Source organism: Phocoena sinus, chromosome 15 (genome assembly GCF_008692025.1).
Source record: "Phocoena sinus isolate mPhoSin1 chromosome 15, mPhoSin1.pri, whole genome shotgun sequence".
NCBI lineage: Eukaryota > Metazoa > Chordata > Mammalia > Artiodactyla > Phocoenidae > Phocoena > Phocoena sinus.
In genome coordinates this window covers 15,230,469-15,252,811 of record NC_045777.1, presented here as the reverse complement: position 1 = coordinate 15,252,811, position 22,343 = coordinate 15,230,469, and the positions used below count along the sequence as shown (strand labels likewise).

The following is a 22,343-nucleotide window of genomic DNA, read 5'->3' as shown; positions in this document are numbered from 1 at the left end:
GGGCTTCTCATTGTGGTGGCTTCTCTTGTTGTAGAGCACGGGCTCTAGGTGCTCGGGCTTTGGTAGTTGTGGCACGTGGGCTCAGTAGTTGCGGTGCACGGGCTTAGTTGCTCTGTGGTATGTGGGATCTTCCCAGACCAGGGCTCGAACCCGTGTCCCCTACATTGGCAGGTGGATTCTTAACCACTGCGCCACCAGGGAAGCCCCTCACCTTTGTTTTTAATATCATTAACTTAATGAAGTTGGTATAATTTAATTTTTAATGATGGCATTGCTTAACAACCAGCCAGCCAAGTTCCTAAAAATGTCATAGGCTTTTGTAAGCCCTCAGAGTCGGTTCTAGCACACTTCTGTTAACGCTGGATGGGAGTAAGTGTGTGGAGAAAAGTAAACAGTGTGGGCCGGAAAGGGAGAACAAAAGTAGAAGCTTTGCTGTATTAAAAAGGATGGAGTGGGACCATTTCACCGACAAGATGAGATTTGAGGAGAGACCTGGAGGAGGTGAGGGAAGGGGGAAGGAGTGGCGTCAGGAGATGAGGGCAGAGGCGGAGTCGTGGTGAAGGGCTGGAGACGGATCATGGGAGATTTTAACAGCTCAGGCTGCTCTGAGTAATCTGCCCAGCTGGCTGCATCATTAATCAGAAGAGCTGGTGAGATCCAGCCTCTCGGGCACCGCCTCACTCAGTCAGCCAATCTGGTACCAAATCCACACCATACCCAGGCAGAGGGGCGTGCGTGCATCTGGGGTGCTTAGCTCTGCCTTTTAGGGGTGATGGACCAAGACCAGACTACCGAACAGCTTCTTACATGTACATGCCCTTTATTATTAGGGCAAAGATAAGCGGGTGGTAAAACACTCTGTGGACCAGGAAGAAACCCAGGAGGTGACTTGGGAGGGAAGGCGCGGAGCACAGCCCTGCCCCTCTCCCTCTGCCTCAGCACTCTCCGTGGCTCCTCTGCGCGATTTCAGCTCTTCCTGGACCCTGCTGGACTCTGGTGGGCTGCATCAGGGTCATCTACCCCCGCCACTCAGCACCTGGGCACCAAGGGCCGGGGCCCCGCTGTGCGCTCCCCACTAAAGATGGCACACAGGCCCAGGGAAGAGGTCCTTCTAGAATATGGGTTCCTCAGGGGCAGGGACTTTTGGCTGTTCTCTTCATTGCTAACCCCTCAGAGCCTAGAATAGTACCTGGCTGACAATAGGTGCCCACTAAGTATTTCATGAAAAAGTGAAATAAATGGCGTCACCTATGATAAGGGCTGGGGGCCGGGCGCCGCTAGAACACAGAGGAGCAGTGTGGGGAGGCCAGGGAACTCTTCAAAGAGATGGTGAGAGGAACAAAGGAGGAGTATGGCCTCCAGGCAGAGGGCTGTGGGCTGGGCAGGGCACTCTCAAAAGAGGGGATTTTAAAAGTACAGGTGTGGGAGGGAATTATGGACTGGTGTATGTGCTGGAGTGGAAAGTAGGAGCCCAGAGCGGCGGTGACCAAACCCGGAGGAGTGAGCAAGACACAGACTGCTAAGGGCTTGATCACAGGCTCAGGGGCTTGGAGTTTGTCCTGAGGGTCAGAGCATCCTGGGAGCATTCCAGCAACCGAGGCAACGGGGCTTGATTGAGCTCCAGGGGCTGGCGCGCGCCTCTGCCGTTCTGTTCTAGTCTGTTCTTTTCATCGTCACTCACTTCCCTCCCTTTGGAAGCTTAGGGAGTTCATCCCCAAGGGGGCAGGGCATTCTCCCTGACCAGACATTGTACCCCAGCAATGGCTCCTAAAGCAAATTCCCATATTCTGTCTTGTTTGTCTCTTCAGTTTACACAGGAAACACCATTTATGGGAATAGTGACACCCAAGGACACACAGCTGGTCAGCCTTTTGGACCAAATCCAAGGCACTTGAGTGAGAAACTGCCACTCTGTTTTTCTTAGTTGTGGTAAATACACATAACAAAATTTACCACCTTAAACATTTTAAGTGGGCAGTTCAGTAGTGTTCAGTACGTTCACACTGTTGCATAACCATCACCGCCATCCATCTCCAGAACTCTTTTCATCTTGCAAAACTGAAACTCAATACTAAATAACAACTCCCCATTCCCTACTCCCCCTCAGCCCTAGCAACCACCCTTCTACCTTCTGTCTCTGTGAATTTGACTGCTCTAGGGACCTCATGTGAATGGAATCATACAATATTTGTCTTGCTGTGATGGCTTATTTCACTTAGCACAATGTCCTCAAGGGTCATCACATTATAGCAGAATTCCCTTCCTTTAAGGCTGAATAATATTCTGTTGTACGTATAGACCATATTTTGCTTATCTACTCATCCATTGGTGGGCACTTGGGTTGCTTCCACCTTTTTGGCTACTATGAATAATGCTGCTATGAACATGGGTGTACAAATACCTCTCTTTTTAAATTTTTTTTTTAAATTTATTTATTTTTGGTTGTGTTGGGTCTTCGTTGCTACGCGTGGGCTTTCTCTAGTTGCAGCGAGCAGGGGCTACTCTTCGTTGCGGTGTGTGGGCTTCACATGCGGTGGCTTCTCTTGTTGTGGACCATGGGCTCTAGGTGCACAGGCTTCCGTAGTTGTGGCACGTGGGCTCTAGAGCGCAGGCTCAGTAGTTGTGGCACATGGGCTTAGTTGCTCTGCGGCATGTGGGATCTTCCCGGGCCAGGGCTCGAACCCGTGTCCCCTACTTTGGCAGGCGGATTCTTAACCACTGTGCCACCAGGGGAGCCCCAATATCTCTAAGACCCTACTTTAAATTCTTTTGAGTGTACACTCACAAGTGGAATTTCTGGGCCATATGGTAATTCTATTTTTAATTTCTTTCAATATTTATTTAGCCTGCGCTGGGTCTTAGTTGCGGCATGTGGACTTCTTAGTTGTGGCATGCAGACTCTTAGTTGAGGCATGAGGGATCTAATTCCCTGACCAGGGATCAAACCTGGGCCTCCTGCATTGGGAGCTCGGAGTCTTACCCACTGGACTACCAGGGAAGTCCCTCTATTTTTAATTTTTGGAGGAACCACCATTCTGTTTTCTATAGTGGCTGCACTATTTTACATTCCCACCAACAGTGCACAGGGTTTCAGTTTGCCACATCCTCACCAACACTTGTTATTTTTCCTCCCTCCCTCCTTTCTTTCTTTCTTTCTTTCTATAGTAGCTATCCTGATGGCTGTGAGGGTCTACTCTTTTTCGTCATTGTTTTATTTTGTTTCATCTCATAGTTTGTACTTTACTTTCTTTAAAGTTAGGTTTATTGGGGTATATATATATATATATACATATATATATATTTCAAAGCGAGATACATATTTAATTTTTTTCTTTTTTTAAAAATAAATTTTGTATTTATCTTTGGCTGCATTGGGTCTTTGTGGCTGCACGTGGGCTTTCTCTAGTTGCGGTGAGCGGGGGGCTACTCTTCGTTGGGTTGCGTGGCCATCTCATTGCCCCGTGGCTTCTCTTGTTGAGGCATGGGCTCTAGGCACGCGGGGTTCAGTAGTTGTGGCTCGCGGGCTCTAGAGCGCAGGCTCGGTAACTGTGGCACACGGGTTTAGTTGCTACGCGGCATGTGGGATCTTCCCGGGCCAGGGCTTGAACCCGTGTCCCCTGCATTGGCAGGCGGATTCTTAACCACTGAGCCACCAGGGAAGTCCCCCATCTCCATTTCTATATTTTTCTTATTTCAGGAATGTTACATGTATGAAATCATACAGTATGTAACATTGCAGGCTTGGCTTTTTTTTGTACTCAGAATAATGCCCTTGATATCCATCCAGTTGTGTGTATCACTAATTTGTTCCTCTTTTGCCAAGTATTATTACACAGTATGGATGTACCACAATTTGTTTAACCATTCACCCACTGAAGAACATTTGGGTTGTTTCTCATTTAGGGCTATTACAAATAAAGCTGACGTGAACACTCGTGAACAGGTTTCACATGGACATAGTTTTAATTTCTCTGTAATCAATGCCAAGGAGTATGATTGCTAGATTATGTGGTAAGTATATGTTTAGTTTTCTAAGAAACCGCCGAACTGTTTTCCAGAGTGACTGTATCATTTTACATTCCACCAGCAATGTTTGGATGATCTAGCTTCTTTGCATCCTGACCTGCTTTTTAGTATGGTCACTAATTTTTAATTAACTGGTATAAAATAGATGTGTAGTGATACATCATCATGCTTTTAATTTGCATTTCCCTACTGGCTATTGATGTTGAGCATATTTTAATGTGTTTATTTGCCATCTCTATGTCCTCTTTGGTGAAATATCTGTTCAAATCTTTTGCTTATTTTCTAATTGGATTGTTTTTTTACTGTTGAGTTTTGAGAGTTCTTTATATATTCTAGATATGAGTCCTTTGTAAGATGTGTGACGTGCAAATATTTTCTTCCCACATCTGTATACCTTTAATTTCCTTTTCTTATTTTATTGTTCTGGCTATGACTTCCAGTACCATTTTGAATAAAAGTGGTGAAAGCAGACATCCTTGCCTTGCTCTTGATGCTAAGGGGAAAGCATCTTATCTTTCACCATTAAGTATGACGTTAGCTGTAGATTTTCTGTAGGTGGTCTTTATTAAGTTCAAAGTTACCCTCTATTCTTAGTTTGTTGAGTTTTTATCATTAATAGCCATTGAATTTTATGATTTTTCTGCATCAGTTGATATGATCATGTGATTTTTTTTCTTTTGTTAATTACTATGGTTGATTACATTAACTGACTTGAATATTGAACTAGGCTTGCATCTCTGAATAAACCTCACTTGGTTTTGGTGTTTAATTCTTTTTATATTTGCTAGACTCAATTTGCTCATATTTTGTTGAAGATTTTTTTTTTCTTTTTTTTCGGTACGCGGGCCTCTCACTGTTGTGGCCTCTCCCGTTGCGGAGCACAGGCTCCGGACGCGCAGGCTCAGCGGCCATGACTCACGGGCCCGGCCGCTCCGCGGCATGTGGGATATTCCCGGACCGGGGCACGAACCTGTGTCCCCTGCATCGGCAGGCGGACTCTCAACCACTGAGCCACCAGGGAAGCCCTGTTGAAGATTTTTATGTCTATTTGTATGATGGATATAGGTCCTTTTATATGGTACCTGTACTACCCTTGAACTGTTATAGTTTGAGAGTGGACTTAAATTAATTGTAAACATATGTTACAGACTAGGGAAACAGCTAAAAATTTTTAAAAAGAAGTACAATTTATAAGCTAAGGAAGGAGAGGAAAATAGAATTTTATAAAATACTTAATTAAAACAAAAGAAGCAGAAAAAGAGGGAAAGAAAGAAAAAGAAACAAAGAACAAGTGCAACAAATAGAGAAGTTATAAACATGGTAGATGTTTATACTAAGTATATCAGTAATCACTTTGTGACTGGCCTAAATATTAAATATTGAAGGACTGAGACTGTCAGAGTAGATAAAAAAATAAGACCCAACTATATACTGTCTTTAAAAAAATCCCACTTTAAATAAAAAGACACAGATAGTTTAAAAGCAAAGGGATGGAGAAAGATGTGCCATGCTAACACCAATCAAAAAAAAAAAAGCTGGAGTAGCTATCTTAATTTCAGTCAAAGCAGACTTCAGAACAAGGAACGTTATCGGGGATGAAGGGCATTAAATAATAATAAAGGAGTCCATTCTCCATGAAGACAAACAATCTTTAATGTGTGTGTCCCTAACAACAGAGTGTCAAAATATGTGAGGTAAAAACTGGTGGAACTCCGGAGACTTCCCTGGTGGTCCAGTGGCTAAGACTCCGTGCTCCCAATGCAGGGAGCCCAGGTTCGATCCCTAGTCAGGGAACTAGATCCCACATGCCACAACCAAGATTTCCCATGCTGCAACTAAAAGATCCCGCATGCTGCAACGAAGATCCTGCACGTGGCAACGAAGATCCCACGAGCTGCAACTAAGACCCGTCGCAGACAAATAAATAAATAAATATTTTTTAAAAAACACCCCAAAAAACTGGTGGAATGCCATAGAGAAATAGATAAATCCACTACTACAGTTGGAGACTTCAACACCACTCTTTCAATACTTGATAAATCAAGCAGGCAGAAAATCAGTGAGGATATAGTTGAACACCACCGTCAGTCAACTTGATCTAATTGGCTTTTATACTATAAGATTCTATAAAATTTATAGAATACTTCATCCAAGAACAGCAGAATACCCATTCTTTTCAAGCTCATATGGAACGTTCAAGATAAACCACATTCTGGGCCATAAAGCCTACCTGATCAGATTTTTAAAAGTAGGAATCATACAAAGTGTGTTCTCAAGCCAAAATGGAAACAAACTAGAGACCAATAACAGATAGCTGGAAATTCCAAGACATTTGGAGATGAAACAACACACTACTAAATAACACATGGATCAAAGAAGAAATCTCAAGAGAAATTTAAAAATATTTTGAACAGTATGAACATACAGCTCATCAAAATTTGTGGGATGCAGTGAAAACAGTGCTTAGAGGGAAATTTATAGCACTAAATGCATATATTAGAAAAGAAGAAAGATCAGAAATCAATCTGATCTTTCACCTTATAAAACTAGAGAAAGAAGAGCAATTTAAGCCTAAAGCAAGCAAAATAAAAGAAGTAATAAAAATTAGAGGAGAAGTCAGTGAAATTGAAAATAGGAAAACAATAGAGAAAATCAATGAAACCAAAAACGGATCCTTTGGAAAAATAAATAAAATTGACAGACCTCTGGCCAGACTAACCAAGAAAAAAAGAAGACACAAATTACCAATATTCGAAATTTAAGGGAGTTCCCTGGTGCCCCAGTGGTTAAGAATCCACCTTCCAATGCAGGGGACCCAGGTTCGATTCCTGGTCGGGGAACTAAGATCCCACGTGCCACAGGGCAACTAAGCCAGCGCACTCTAGAGCCAGTGCACATGGCAGCAAAGATCCCAAGTGCGGCAACTAAGACCCGATGCAGTCAAATAAATAACTAAATACATTTTTTTAAAAAAAGAAATTCTTTTAAATTTTATTTTATTTTTATTTTAAATAATTATTTTATTTTATTTATTTTTTAAATAAATATTTTTTAAAAAAGAAATTTAAGAGGGGCCATCACTACTGATCTCAGGGACATCTAAAGGATAATAAAGGAACATCATGAATAACTCTATGCCCTCAAATCTGTTAACTTAGATGAAATGTGTCTATTGTGTTTTGTTTTATTTCAGTACTGTCTTTGTCTGGTTTTGGTATCAAGGTAATACTACCTTTATAAAACAAGTGGAGAGGTGTTCCCTCCTATTCCATTTTCTGAAAAAGATTGTATAAAATTGGTATTAATTCTTCTAAAAATGTTGTGTAGATTTCTCCAGTGAAACTCTCTGGGCCTGGGGATTTCTTTTTCAAGAATGTTGTGTTTTTTTGGTGTTTTGTTTTTAATTAACTACAAATTCAATTTCTGTAATAGTTATAGAGTTATTTAAATTGTCTGTTTCACGTTGGATGAATTTTGGCAGTTTGTACTTTTTGAGGAATTGGTCCTTTTCATCTAAGTTGTCGAATTTATGTGTGTAGAGCTGTTCCTATTGGTCCCTTATTATCTTTACAACATCTGCAGAGTCTGTAGGGATATCTTCTGTTGCACTCATGATTTTGAGAGTTTAGGTCACTCTCTTCTTTTTTCTTTGTTAGTATTGTCAGAGGTTTGTCAATTTTATTGATCTTTTCAAAAGGGAGAATTCAAAAATAGGGAGGAGGTGTAGGTCTTTGTTAAATTTTGGGAAATTTCAGCCATTATTTCTTTGAATGCTTTTTCAGTTCCACTTCTTTTCCCCCCACTTGAGACTCCAGTGACACAAATGTTAAATCTTTTGTTATTGTCTCACAGGTTGCTGTGGCTCTGTCCTTCCTTTTTCCCTTCCTCCCTCCCTCCCTTCTTTCCTTCCTTCCTTCTTCTTTAAAATCTAATTTTCCTTGTTTTTCAGATTGGGTAATTTCTACTGTTCTATCTTGAAATTCACCAATCCTTTCATATGTTATTTTCATTCTTCTATTGAGCCTATCCAGTGAGGGTTTTTTTTTATTTTAAATTAAAATTTTTTTAATTTAAACTAATTTATGTTAGTTTCATAGGGTTGCTCTAACAAATTACGAGAAAGTTGATGGCTTAAAACAACAGAAGTTTATTTTCACACAGTACTGGAAGCCAAAAGTCCAAAAATCAAGGTGTTGTTTCCTTCTGGAATCTCCAAGGGAGAATCTGTTCCATACCTCTTTCCTAGCGTCTGGTGATTGCCAGCGATCCTTGGCATTCCTTGGCTTGAGATCTATCATTTTGATCTCTGCCACCATCTTCACATGGTGTTTTCGCCTGTGTGTCTTTTTATGTTTTCACATAGTCTTATAAAGATACCAGTTATTGGACTTAGTGCCCACCCTAATCCAGTACAACACCATCTTAACTAATTACATCTGCAAAGACCCTATTTCCAAATAAGGTCACAATCTGTGGTATTAGGTAGTCATGAATTTTTGGAGGACACTATTCGACCCAGTACAGTTACTTTTTCTTCAGTGCTAATATTTCTATGTGGTTCTTCTTTGTATCTTCTATTTGCTTCCCTGAGATTTTTATTTTTTCATTTATTGAGTTGGCCAAAAAGTTCACTTGTGTTTTTCCATAACATCTTTTTGGCCAATCCAGTATTTCAAAAAGTTTGCAATTTGCTTGTTTTTTTTTGTTTTAAATAAATAAAATTATTATTTATTTATTTTTGGCTGCGTTGGGTCTTTGTTGCCGTGCGCGGGCTTTCTCTAGTTGTGGCGAGTGGGGGCTACTCTTCGTTGCAGTGCGCAGGCTTCTCATTGCGATGGCTTCTCTTGTTGCGGAGCACAGGCTCTAGGCTCACGGGCTTCAGTAGTTGTGTGTCGCGGGCTCTAGAGCGCAGGCTCAGTAGTTGTGGTGCACGGGCTAAGCTGCTCTGCAGCATGTGGGATCTTCCTGGACCAGGGCTTGAACCCGTGTCCCCTGTATTGGCAGATGGACTCTTAACCACTGTGCCACCAGGGAAGTCCTGCAATTGCTTGATGAAGCATTTTTATAATGACTCGTTTTAAATCCCTGTCAGGTCATTCCAACAGCACTGTGATCCACTAGCATCTGTTGATTGTCTTTACTTGTTGAAGTTCAGATTTTCCTGGCTTTTGGTATGGTGAATTATTTTCATTTATGACCTGGATATTTCAGAAGTTATGTGGTGAGACTCTGGATCTCATTTAACTCTTCTGTGTTGGTAGGTCTCTATTGTCCTGGGCCAGTGAGATAGGGGCACCAACTTTTTACCACCAGGTGGGAGTGCAGAAAGTCCAGGCTGCTCACATGGCCCCCCTGACACCCCTACATGACACCACCCTGTAGGGGGAGGGGAGGGTTGGAAGGTTGGTTCCCTCATTACTGCTGGGCGGAGGTGAACATCTAGGCTCCACTCTTGGCCACCTTTATGTTGAGGGGAGGGAGCGGTGCCTCCTTACTGTTGGATGGGGAGGGCAGCCTACCTCCCCACATGCCCTCCACTGACATCATGGAAATTGTGGGGAGGGGTACTTGTTACTGCTGAGCATGATGAAGCCCAGCCTCCCCATTCCGCCTCCTCTCACGTAACACCATCTGGAGGTGAGAGGGAGAGGTGCCTTGTTACCATGAGACAAAGACTGGGAGTGAGGTTTCTCCTCTAGTATTTTGCTGGAGGGGTCACTTCATGTCAAAAGATTTCTGTCTTGCTAGGGTGCCTCTTTCCCAATCCTTTGACAAGAGAGAGCAGGCTTTTCATGGGGTCAATTTTTGTCTGTGCCTGTTTGGCTTCTCCAGAGCTCTAGCAAAAAGAAAACCCAGGGACTCACTGCTATGTCATTTGTGTTCTTGGGTTCCTAGCTCGTCTGTCAACTATGTTTACGTTTGTTTTATATATATAATGCCCAGCATGTTAAGCTGCACTTAGTGGGAGGGAAAGAGAGGAAGGCATCTACTCCATCTTGTTCAGAACTAGAAATCCTTTTTTTTTCACTTTATACTCTCCTTATCCCTCTAAGTCCAAGTGGAGATGTTTCTGGATATAGAATCCTTTTAAGAACTTGTGGGTTACTCTGAATCTTATTCAGATCCACACTATTAGACAAAAGCCATGCCCCAAATTTCTCTGAGATAAGCCCTTCTCTCTATTAGGCTTCTGCTGAATTGGCTAAGGGGCAACACCCTTAAGCTTTCTAGAATCCTTCTTGCTTGATTCAAAGGATCTGTGAGGCACACCCATCATTTCTTTAGGGGTCTTTTATCTGACAGAAGACTACTCTGATGCATTGTCTTGAACCTTCCTGAGATGCAAACAAAAGATTTGATAGTCACATTCTCGGACCACGTTCTTCTGGTAATGCTCTGGATTTGAGCTTTGCCAGGAAACCTTTTTTTTTTTAAATTAATTTTTATTGGAGTAGAGTTGCTTTACAATGTTGTGTTATTTTCTACTGTACAGCAAAATGAATCAGCTCTACATATACATATATCCCCTCTTTTTTCAATTTAGGAAACCATTTTTTAACTTTACTATCATTTGCCATTTAGAGAGAGTGAGAATTTTCTACCATGAAGTCCTGGCTCCTTCATATTTAACAGTCCTTCCTCTTAGTTCAGGATTTCTCAACCTCAGCACTACTGACATTTCAGGCAGGATAATTCTTTTTTGTGGAGGGAGGAGGTGGTGGGTGGTAAGAGGGTTTTGTCTTGTGCATTATAAAATGTTTAGCAGCATCCCCAGCCTCTACTAATTAGATGCCAGTAGCAACCTCTCCAGATTTTTTTTTTTTTGGCCTTGCCATGCGACATGTGGGATCTTAGTTCCCTGACCAGGGATCTAACCCACGCCCCCTGAATTGGAACCACGGAGTCTTAACCACTGGACCGGCCAGGGAAGTCCCCTCTCCAGTTTTGACAACCAGAAATGTCTCCAGACATTGCCAAATGTCCCTACACACACACACACACACACACACACACACACACAACCGCGCTCCCCCCCACCCCGCTGCCTCCCCGCCCCGGGCGCCATCTCTCTCATTTGAGAGCTGCTGCTTTAGTTTCTCTCTCCCCTCTTGCGTTTTACTATAAGGAGCAAGAAGACACCAGGTGGCACCTTCAACACTTGATTTGGAAATATCCTTAGCCAGATCCCAACTCATTGCGCACGTTTTCTGCTTTCCGCTTTGCCACAGGCAACAGGGTTGCTAAACTGTGCTACAGCATAACAGGAATCCCTCTTTCCCCAGTTCCCAATAGTGTTTACCTGACTTTCCTGTATACCCTGGCTGCAATCTTATCAAAGGCACGAGGCTTCTTTTAAGAGCTTTTTCAAGGCATTTTGGGCTTTGAGTACACTCTTCCCAAGTCTATGGCCAGTCCACTGCCAGTCCCATATTTCAGAGCGCTGTGATAGTGGCACCCTGTTCAATACCAAAATCCCTGTGTGTTATTTATTGCTGCATAGCAAATCATCCCCAAATTTAGCAGTTTAAAAAAAAGAAGTATTATCATCTCAAAGGTTTTGAGCATCAGGAATCCAGGACTGCTCTAGCTGGATGGTTCTGCCGCAGTCTCTCCCGAGGTTGCACTCAAGCTGCTGGCCTGGGCTGCAGTCATTCCAAAGGCTCTACTGGGGCCAGTGAATCTGTTTCCATGATCACTCATGGGGTTGCTGGCCGGCCTCTGTTCTTCACTGGCTGTTGGCTGGAACCTTCAGTTCCTAGGTACGTGGGCCTCTCTGTAGGGCTGTAGACAACATAATAGCCTGCTTCCCCCAGAGTGAGTGATCCAAGCAATAGAGAGAACACACACCCAAGATGGAAGCTCTGGGTTTTCCAATTTTTTTAATCCTAATTTTGGACGTGATGTACCATCATCTGCCATGTCTTATTGACACATAAAGTAACCTGCAGAAGAGGACGACACAGAAGTATGAATAAACAGAAGGCAAGGAACATTGGGAGCTTTTTTGGTGGCTGGTTGCTACATTTCACTTTTATTCAGTCAAGATATTTCTCTAATTTCCTTTCGGACTTCATCTTTGACTCATGGGTTATTTGGAAGTGTTGTGTTTTATTTCCAAGTATTGGGGTGTTTTCCAGATCTCTTTCTGTTTTTATTTGTATTTTCGTTCTTTTATAGTCATAAAACATATTTTGTATGATTTAAGTTCTTTTAAATTTGTTGAGGTTTGTTTCATGGCCCAGAAGATGTATCTTGGTGAATGTTTTATGTGCAGTTGAAAAGAATGTTTATTCTGCTGGTAAAAGTGCTATAAAAGTGTCAGTCAGAACAAGCTAGTTGGTAGTGTTCAGGTTTTCTGTATCCTTACTTTTTTTTTCTACTTGTTTTATTGATTACTGAGAGAGAAGCGCTGAATCCTCTAACTGTATTATGGATTTTTCTCTCTTATTTTAGGTCTATTTTTATCTCGTGTTTTTGAAGCTCTGTTAACAGATGTACACATACACATTTATGATTGTTAAGTCTTCTTGGTGAAATGAACCACCTTTTATCATTATGTAATGTCCCTCTTCATCCCTGGTAATAGTCCTTCTTTTGAAGTCTACTTTTTCTGATATTAATATCTCTATTCCAATTTACTATGATTAGTGTTTGCATGGTGTATCTTATTCCATCTGTTTACCTTTGCCTCATATATATCCTTATAGTTAAACTGGGTTTCTTGTAGACAGCATATTATTGCCTCTTGCTTTTTTTTCCCCCAGTCTACTAACCTGTCTTTTAATTGGTTGCTGTTCATTCACACAATTGGATGAAAATCTTCCATCACACTATTTGTTTTCTATTTTTTCATCTGTGCTTTTTTTTGGTTTTTCCTCTTTTTCCCCCCTTACTTTGGATTAATTGATTATGCTTTGTCAGAGAAAAACCTCATGGGTACCAAAAAGAGACAATAAGACTTACTGCATCCAATCAAGACAGTTTATTACTCATAGAACATCAAACAACATGAACATCAGCATAGTTTTGTGTTGATTCCTTCAGCCCGAAGTTCAACAAGTGATACAGCGGTCCCAGATGCACGGTACACACACAGTGGCTTTGCATCATGGCTGAGGAACCCAGGCCCAGCACTTTTATAGCGAGCAGTCAGCAAGCCTGCCTTTGTCTGAGAAAGACCTGGTCTTATTTCTCAGAGCTGCCAGCTGTATTAATACTGAGCAAGGGCCCAGGTGAAAGAGAAGTCAGATCCTTGCAACCTTGACATGTTGAACACAAAGAGACCCAGGGAGCATGCCTCCCAATACTTTTATGACTCTATTTTGTCTCCACTATTGGCTTGTTATCTATCTCTTTAAACATTTTTTTAGTGGGTTGCCCTTGCATTTACAATATATATCTTCAATTAGTCATAGTCAATCTTCAAATAATATTATACCACTTCTTATATAGCAGAAGGACTCTTTCACAGTGTTTCCAATTCCCATCATTTTTACTACCGTGATTGTCATACATTTTACTTTAATATGTGCTCTACGTCCACCACGTATTGCTACTCTTTTGCTTTAGACACTTATCTTTTTTTTTTAATAAATTTATTTATTTTTAAAATTTATTTTATTTTTGTCTGCGTTGGGTCTTCGTTGCTGCATGCGGTCTTTCTCTAGTTGCGGCAAGTGGGGGCCGTGGGGGCCACTCTTTGTTGTGGTGCGCAGGCTTCTCGTTGCGATGGCTTCTCTTGTTGCAGAGCATGGGCTCTAGGCACGCGGGCTTCAGTAGTTGTGGCAAGCAGGCTTCAGTAGTTGTGGCTCGCAGGCTCAGTAGTTGTGGCATACGGCATGTTGCTCCACGGCATGTGGTATCTTCCGGGACCAGGGCTCGAACCTGTGTCCCCTGCATTGGCAGGCAGATTCCTAACCACTGTGCCACCAGGGAAGCCCAGTTATCTTTTAAGATGATTAAAAAACAAAAGTCTCATATTTACCTTTATTCCATCCATTTCTGGAGATCTTCATTTCTTTATGTAGGTCCAGGTTTTTCTCTGGTATCATATTCTTTCTGCCTCGAGAACTTCTACCATTTTTTGTAATGCTGGTCTGCTGGTAATGAATTTTCTGTTTCTGATCATCTGAAAAGAATTATTATATCACCTTCATGTTTGAGAGAGTTTCTTGCTGAGTATAGAATTGCAAGTTGACAGTCTTTTTTTTCTTCCAGCATTTTAAAGATATCATTCTATTATCTTCTAGTCATATAATTTCTTCTCTAATGAGAAATCTGCTGTAATTCTTATGTTTGTTCCTCTGTAGGTACTGTGTCATTTTCCTCTTGATGCCTTCAAGATTTTCTCTTTATCTTGGGTTTTCAACAGTTTGAATATGATAGATCATATTGTGTGTGTGTGTGTGTGTGTGTGTGTGTGTGCCTGTTGGTATTTAATGGAGTTTTTTTTGATTCTATGATTTTCTTTGCTCTGTGGTTCTTTCATTATTTTTGGAAAATTGTTGACCATTATTTCTACAAATTGTGTGTGTGTGTGTGTGTGTGTGTTCCTATCTCTATTTCTTCTCTTTCTGGGATTCAAATTATGTACATGTTAGCTTTGGATCTTCTGGGGTTTTTGTTCTGTTTTGTTTCACTCTTTTTTTCTCTTTTCTGTTTCAGTTTGGGTAGTCTCTGTTGACCTATCTTCAAGTTCACTGATTCTTTCCTCAGCTGTGTTGAGTTTACTGATGAGGCTGTCAAAGGCATTCTTCATCTCTGTTACAGGTTTTTAAAATTTCTAGCATTTTCCATATGATTCCTTTTTATAGTCCCCATCTCTCTGCTAAAACTCCCCTTCTGTTTATGCATGTTGTCCATATTTTCCAACAGAGCCTTTCACATATTGTTATAGTTGTTTTAAATTTTCTGGCAGGTTAACTCCAGAGAGTTATCTGGTTCTGTTGATTGCTTTGTCTCTTGACAATAGCATTTTTTTGTTTTTCTTAAACTGCTTTTGATGTGCGTGTTGTAATTTTTGATTCCTGGACATAATGTGTAGAACAGTAGAGGCTGAGGTCAATATGATTTTTGCCTAGAAATTGTCATATCTCTTCTTTTCTTAGGCCATTAGTGTTGAGAATTGAGCCAATCTTGTCAGGAGTTGAACAAAGTTTGGTTTTGTTGTTTCTATGATTACTTTTAGTGTCTGTGACTCCCAAGGATTCTATACTCTCATGTTAGCCACACCTGGCCTTTAGCAATAAAAAGTGTAGCTGAACTCTTCTTACCTGTTTGCACGGAAACCTTGCCTTCCTCCTACTTCAGAGGTGTGCCGTGCCTACATCCTATTTCTTCTTGGAGGTGCCTGTCCTTCTTTGGAATTCAGGTTAATTGGTTGCTCTGCAGCCTTAGCTCACTGCTGGGTTTGACGAAAGTAATAATTTTATAATTACCTAACAGTTTAAAAAAATTATTAGTGTGGTAATGATGCTCTCCCCAGCTTTGGCATCCTAGATGGAACCCAGAAGTCTAAGCCATCTACTTTTTCACTGATCCTTTCAACTCCTTTTGCCATCCACCCTTGGGTCTGCTGCCTGGGCCTCTCTCTTGGCTAATACCCTTCCAGCTTAGCCCTGTGAATTATTTCTAACTTGGATGCTTTTTCCCCTTCCACCCTTGTATGTGGCAAATATCTGGCAAAGGGACAGAGAGGTTCCTGATCTGTCACCATCTTGGGGACGGCTCAAAATAATCCATGCAGTCCTGTTCCCAGGGATAGGCCTGAAAAGGGGGGAGGTGACTTTGGGAGCTGAGCTCTCATCCACCGTACTTTTGACTTGGCCTCATTCCTCTGTGCTAGAAAACGGGACCAAGTATCTACTCCATCCATTAATGAGGAATAAGAATCAGACTGACCAAAACATTTCTCGGAAGATGAAAGCTGCAACGGGATAAAAGCGGAGCAGGCTGGGAGCCATGGTTATAAGCACAGTCTCTGGAAGCAGCCTACTTGGGTTTGAATTTCCGCTCCATCACTTAGTTGCTGTAAGGCCTTGGACAAGTTCCTTCACCTCTCTATATCTCAGTTTCGGTATCTGTAAAATGGAAGTAAAAATAGTATTTACCTCACAGGATTATTAAGAGGATTAAAAGAGTTAATACATGCAAAGCACTTAGAACAGTGACAGGCATATAATAAGCTCTGTAGAAGGTTAGAGCCTACTTCCTATAATTTCAGAAATTCATGGAAGAAAGCAGTTTCCTCCCTTTCTCAGAATCGATTACAGTCAAATCAACTAGTGTTTATTGTTTACTGAGCATCTCCAGAGTGCCCAAGTCCTGTACTAAGCATTTTATATGAATTATCTCATAGGAGGTGGGGATTAATTATTCCTACCTAATAGGCAAAGAAATCAAGGATCAGAGAAATTGTTTACACAGCTGCCTAGACACCAGAGCTAGGTTTACCACCCAAGGAATTCAGGTCCAAAGCCCACATCCTTAACCTATAAGATAGATATTGTCTTACTTAAAACTGCTAGGAGACTCCCAGGCCTGTGCTCCTAACCACTGCACTTTTTGCCTCCCACAAACTGGTTTCCTTGCTTGTAAAATAATGGGAAAGCTGCTTGCTGTACTTATCTCACAGGATTGTTTAGGGATCTCAGTAACAATAGAAGAGGCAGAGCTTTAGGTATTTGTACTGAGTGCTGGTCTCCTGACAGGGAAGCCTGAATATGTCCGGACTTTTCACACCTCTGTCCCTCTGTACATGCCCTTCCCCCTCTTCTCTGCTTGTTGAACTCATTTCTTTAAGACTCAGCTCAGATATCAGCACCCGGATTTCATTCTAACAAAGGAGGGATTTAAGCAGGGGGTGGCACATCGGACCTGCGTTTTTGAAGTGACTGATGTGGGGTTCCATGGTTAGCACTCTCGATTCTACAGTGACGACTAACTGCTGTGGGGATGGAGCACCGCAGGACCAGAGTACAAGAAAATCAGAGAGAAGGTTTCCGTAGGAGCCAAGGGAGAGATGGTGGTGGAAACGGGAGAGGAGCGGCGGATGGGAAAGATATTTAGGAAGGAGAATCGACAGTTAATGGAGATGTGTTTTAATGTGGGCATTGAAAGACAGGGAGATGCCAAGGATGACTCCTAGTTTCTGGCTTGCTCGTGGATGTTTGTTGAATGAATGATCGAGTGACCCCACGGCAGAAGCATCTCCGACAGACGCCCCCCTACCCTGCCACCCCGCGGTTTCTGGAGCTACGTACGGGCACAGGGTGGAAGGGGGGCGGAGGAAAATGAGCACAGTGCTCGGTCCGGGAGACTTGTGGCCCTGGTCTGAGCCAGGAGGCACTGCGAGAGGGGCAAGCGTTTCCCCTCTGGGCCCACAGTTTCCGCTTCGCTCCTCCACCCCCGCCAGGCGGGACGCGCAGCGCCCCTCTTGGCACCCCGGAGGAGTTGGCTCCCCGCCGGCGTCCACCCCCCACCCCGCCCCGTCCCCGCGCCCACCCCGCCCAGTGCGCTGGAAGGCTGGACGGCGGCCCTGCCCATCCCGGAGCCGGGAACCGGGGGCTGCGGGGTGAGTCCCAGGGTCAGGGGGCCTCCGCCGCAGTGCACCTGCCCTGATGGGCGGCAGCGAGTCCCCAGCCCCTCTGACCCTGCATACGCCTTCTCGAGGGGTGTGCGTCTAAGCGTGCCGAACGTGGCCGAGGGTGCTGGGGAGTCCGGGTACCGGCGCGTGGAGCTTGCGTCGGGGCTGCCCGGGAGTCGGGGAGCAGCCGGGAGTAGGGGCTGAGAGCCCGCGTATGGGAGCGCGCGGAGCCGGGCGGAGCGCCGAGGGGCCCGACGGGTCGCGGGGAGGAGGGATGCGTGCCGGGAACTTTTTGCCCCGCCCTGGAACTGCGAACGATTCGCGCCCGCAGGGGCTCCTCGCGGCCGCCGGGCGACCGGCAGAAGCGTGGTGTGCCCGCCGCCGCCCCTCCCCCACTTCCGCCTCCCGCCGCTTCCTCGTTCCCGGCTCCCAGGGCCAGTCCGTCCCGGGGGAGACCCGGAGGCGCAGCCCCACCCCCGGCCGGCGCTGCCCGGTACCACGCCCCCACCGCCGTCGCGCCGCAGCGGACAGCCTGAGTCAGCGGGGGCTCTGGGCGCGGCAGGTAGGGGCTCCGCTGGGCGGGCGCAGGTGCAGCGGGAGGCCGGGGGGACCGGAGCGCGAGCGGAACGGCCGGGGGACCCCTCCGCCTTCCCCCTCTTCCCCTGCGGTCGCGGCGTGTCCCCTTTTAGGGAATTCTTTCGCTCTCGCTGACTCCAGTGCGGGTGGGGCAGGACGAAGAGGGAGCGCTCCATTCCACTGGCCGGGCCCCTGGCCGCCTCCGGCCACCCAAATCTCTACAGCTCTCTCCACCCCTCTCCCCTGCACCTTCAGTTATGTAAACAACACCCTTCCTCTCCCCAGCGCTTAGCTCCGCACCTCCCCAGGGGGCAGCCCCTCCAGTTTCCTGAGGTTGATGGGGTGAGGGGGAAAGAGAGGGGGCGTCCCGGAGCCCGTGGTCCCCTCCAGCTCCCCGACCCCGACCCTCTTTGTCGCCCTTCCCCGCCCCCAGACAGCCCCAGAGGCCCTGGGTATTTTTAGTATTGTGACCTGGGCGGCAGCGCTAAGAGCCTTTCCCAGGAATCGGCGTCAGCGCCTCCCTCCTCCGCTCCCAGCCCCGGCCACATGGTCTGCCCACACTTCCTTGGCCCTGCCTGGCCCACTTGGGTTTGGGTCTCTCGCGGCCCACCCCAGCGCCGGTGGAGCCGGCCAGGGTCTCAGATATGCCGAGTGCAGATGAGGTGGGGAAGGAAGGCAGTAGGCGGAGGATGATGACCTGGTCCTCAAGCTTGATACTCCCTTGCCTCCGGTGATGGGCTCAGGAACGGAATGGAGCGAATCCGAGTGAATGGCGTTCTGGAAAGCTCTCAGCACTGGGGGCCGGAAGGCCTGGTCTGAACTGCAGACCTTCCGATTGCTACTCGATGCCTAGTGGGGAGAGCAGACATTGAGATGTGTCAGAGGAGAGGAGCTCAAAGAAAGAGCTGTGGGGGGCAGAGCAGAGATGGTGTCCTCTAAATAGCACGGGGACCAGAGCACCTTCACCGCCTGTGTCTTGTGCTGGAGGCAGGTAGGAGTATGATGCCATTTTCAGATGTGGAGACTGAGGCTGGAAAGCTGACTTCCTTAGGGGCAGAGCCAAGCCTAGAAGTCACGTCTGTGATTAAAGAGCAGGATTTGGAGGGGATGCTGGTGGTGGGGTGTGTGTGTGTGTGCGTGTGTGTGTGTGTGTGTGTGTGTGTGTATAGAGAGGGAGAGTAGGGGAGGGGGTACTTTAGCTTTCGTCTGGGTTTTGAAGAATGGCCAGGAACCAGAGCTGCAGCCTGGAGGAAGGGACCTTTTTCTCTGTCCTCTTCCCCAGCCTTCTGAGGAGAGGCTGGGTCCATTGAGAGGAAAACGTGCCTCCCCCATTTGAGCTGAACCAGCCCTTCCAACCCCTCTCCGAAGGGCATGATGCAGAGACTTGGCCATTGACTGCGTTCCCTGAATACAGAGGAGCCTCTTTTGCTGTGCCTGGAACTGGCATCCCCTTTGTGGAGCTAGGGTCAGCCCCGCCTCTGCGTGAGACTTGAAGTTTGTGGTAATGGACTTTGTTTTAGGAAAGGGGAGGAGGTTGTCAAGTCCAGAGGCCCCAGTGCTGGGATGCTGGCTGCAGGGGGGCTCCCCAAGCCCAGGCCCCCACGGAATCCCCTCTCAACTTCATAGCTGTACTTGCTCTTCCAGGAGCTGACATGGACCCAAATCCGCGGGCAGCCCTGGAGCGCCAGCAGCTCCGCCTCCGGGAACGGCAGAAATTCTTTGAGGACATTTTACAGCCTGAGACAGAGTTTGTCTTCCCCCTGTCCCACCTGCATCTCGAGTCACACAGACGTAAGTTCTGAATCCTGGGGAGAGGGACTAGGGTGGGGCAGGGAGGAAGTCCTATAGGTCCTGAATCTTGATACCTCCCCCCTGGTTTTCTTGGCCCTCTAAACGTCTTATCTCCAGACCTGACATATGTCTCTGACCATCCTGTCAGCTCTGGCCTGGCTTCTCCTGACTTGCCCCCTTCTTGATCTGCAGCCCCCATAGGTAGTATCTCATCCATGGAGGTGAATGTGGACACACTTGAGCAAGTGGAACTTATCGACCTTGGGGATCAGGACGGAGCTGACGTGTTCTTGCCTTGCGAAGATCCTCCACCGACCCCCCAGACATCTGGTATGCCCCTTTACTTCGGGCACTTGGGCACCGGTTAGCCAGAGTCGGATATCAGGGCTCTGAAGTGAGGTTGCAGGGCTGGACTGGGGAAGTATGCATGTAGGGGCTGGGAGTGGGCATTTCCACCCATGAAACAGCTGTCTGTTCTGATTTCAGGGAAGTTGACCTTGAGGGAAGCTGGGTTACAGATTCCTAATCCAAAACTCTAGGAAGGCCCAACCCCTTTAGCCTTTGTCAATTTTATATTTGTGAAATTAATGTAGTTAATTAACATAATTAAAATTACATAAAAATATGATTTTTATATTAGACAACTTAAGCAGTTTTAGTCATCTTAATATTTATTTTGCACTTTATTAGGTTTCTAATACTGTGCTAAGCTATTTTACATGTGTTATCTCAGTCCTTACAATGTCCTATGAGGGCAGGTGGGATTATTCCCATGTTATAAAGAAGGACGTTAGAGGGACTTCCCTGGTGGTCCAGTGGTCAAGACTCCAAGCTTCCAATGCAAGGGGCGTGGGCTCGATCCCTGGTCAGGAAACTAAGTTCCCACATGGCATGCGGCCAAAAAAAAAAAAAAAATATATATATATATATATATATATATATATATATATAAAAGAGGGACATTAGACTCAGAGATATTGTTGTCACATAGCCAGAAAGTGGAAAAGCTGGATTCGAACCAGAGCTATCTGACTCCAAAGCCCACATCCTTAACCTATAAGATAGATATTCTCTTACTTAAAACTGCTATTGGGCTTCCCTGGTGGCGCAGTGGTTGAGAGTCCGCCTGCCGATGCAGGGGACACAGGTTCATGCCCCTGTCCGGGAAGATCCCACATGCCGCGAAGCGGCTGGGCCCGTGAGCCATGGCCGTCGAGCCTGCGCGTCCGGAGCCTGTGCTCCGCGACGGGAGAGGCCACAGCAGGGAGAGGCCCGCGTACCGCAAACAAAACAAAAACAAAACAAAAAAGAAAACCTACTATTTATTGGTGGTCTATGTGCCAGACAGTTTATGAGCATTCTCAGATTTCATCCTCAAACCCTCTGGAATTTCGGGGTCCCTTTATTACGGAGGAGGGGCAGAGTCCTTGAGAGGGAAAGTAAGTGACTTGCCCAAAACTACTCAGTAGCAAGGAAGTGACGTAGGTAGAATTTGAACTCTTGACTTGATTGACGAGACTCTAGATCCCAGATGTGGTGCGGTGAAGTGGAAGGAACTGGGAGTCAGGAGCCTGGCCGGGTGACTGGTCAAGTCCCTGCTCCCCTCTGGGCCTCAGTGTCTCCTGGCCAGAGCACCTCTAAGAGTCCTCTGAAGCCCTGTTCGTGGCCCTGACGGGCTCTTCTCTCTGAGCAGGGGTGGACGACCGTCCCGAGGAGCCGAGCCTGCCAATGCCCACGGCAGACAGGACCACATCCCGCACTTTCTCCTCGTCCTCTGACTCCTCCACCAATCCGCACAGCCCGGATGTCAGTGATGGCGGAGCAGACACGCCCTTGGCACAGTCTGACGAGGAGGAGGATGGGGGAGATGGCGGGGCAGAGCCTGGAGCCTGCAGCTAGCAGTGGGCCCCCAGCTACAGACTGATTGAGCTGCCTATTCTCCACTTGAGACCGCAGGCCCAGCCAGAGCGCTTCGGAGAAGACCAGACTCTTTACCTGCAGTAGGCACCAGAGGGGGGAAAGGACGGTGGGTGGTGTACCTTTCTGGGAATTAACCCGCTCCTGCTTTACTGCTAACCTTTCCCTGCTGCAACCTCCCTGCCAGGTTTTGGCTTACTCCTGAGGTAGGGCCTGCAAGTGAGGAGATGGAAGATGAGATAGGACAAGATGCCACTGCCTTTCTTAGCACTCTTCCCTCCTCCAAACTATCCTGCAGTCTCCTGATAGCGTCTCCTAAACCAGTGTCTCTAAATGGACGTGAACTCCTTAACACTCCCAGTGAGATAGTACTCCAGCCATCCTGCTTCCTTACATCCTTTTCGGAACAGGGCACGGTATGAATAATAAACAGATAATAATATGCCAA

At 45.7% G+C, this 22,343-nt stretch overlaps 1 protein-coding gene across 6 annotated transcripts; it reads left to right on the top strand.

Moving 5' to 3' along the window:
* Positions 1–17,490: 17,490 nt before the first annotated feature.
* DBNDD2 (dysbindin domain containing 2) lies at positions 17,491–22,343 on the top strand. 6 transcript variants are annotated; one of them, XM_032605649.1, is made up of 5 exons: positions 17,545–17,599; positions 19,556–19,688; positions 19,832–19,978; positions 20,171–20,308; positions 21,672–22,343. In XM_032605649.1, exons 3-5 carry the CDS (start codon positions 19,840–19,842, stop codon positions 21,875–21,877), a joined length of 483 nt encoding a protein of 160 aa, XP_032461540.1. In that variant the 5' UTR covers positions 17,545–17,599; positions 19,556–19,688; positions 19,832–19,839; the 3' UTR covers positions 21,878–22,343. The 6 variants fall into 6 exon arrangements, with proteins under 6 accessions (XP_032461542.1, XP_032461536.1, XP_032461540.1 ...); XM_032605646.1 differs by lacking the exon at positions 17,545–17,599 and adding an exon at positions 18,034–18,173; XM_032605650.1 differs by lacking the exon at positions 17,545–17,599 and adding an exon at positions 18,165–19,178.

Coding starts and splice junctions, on each gene's coding strand:
- DBNDD2 (XM_032605651.1), top strand. CDS start 19,840: ATGGACCCAAATCCGCGGGCAGCCCTGGAGCGCCAGCAGCTCCGCCTC. Junction 19,979..20,170: donor GCATCTCGAGTCACACAGAC/GTAAGTTCTGAA, acceptor CTTGATCTGCAG/CCCCCATAGGTAGTATCTCA. Junction 20,309..21,671: donor ACCGACCCCCCAGACATCTG/GTATGCCCCTTT, acceptor CTCTCTGAGCAG/GGGTGGACGACCGTCCCGAG.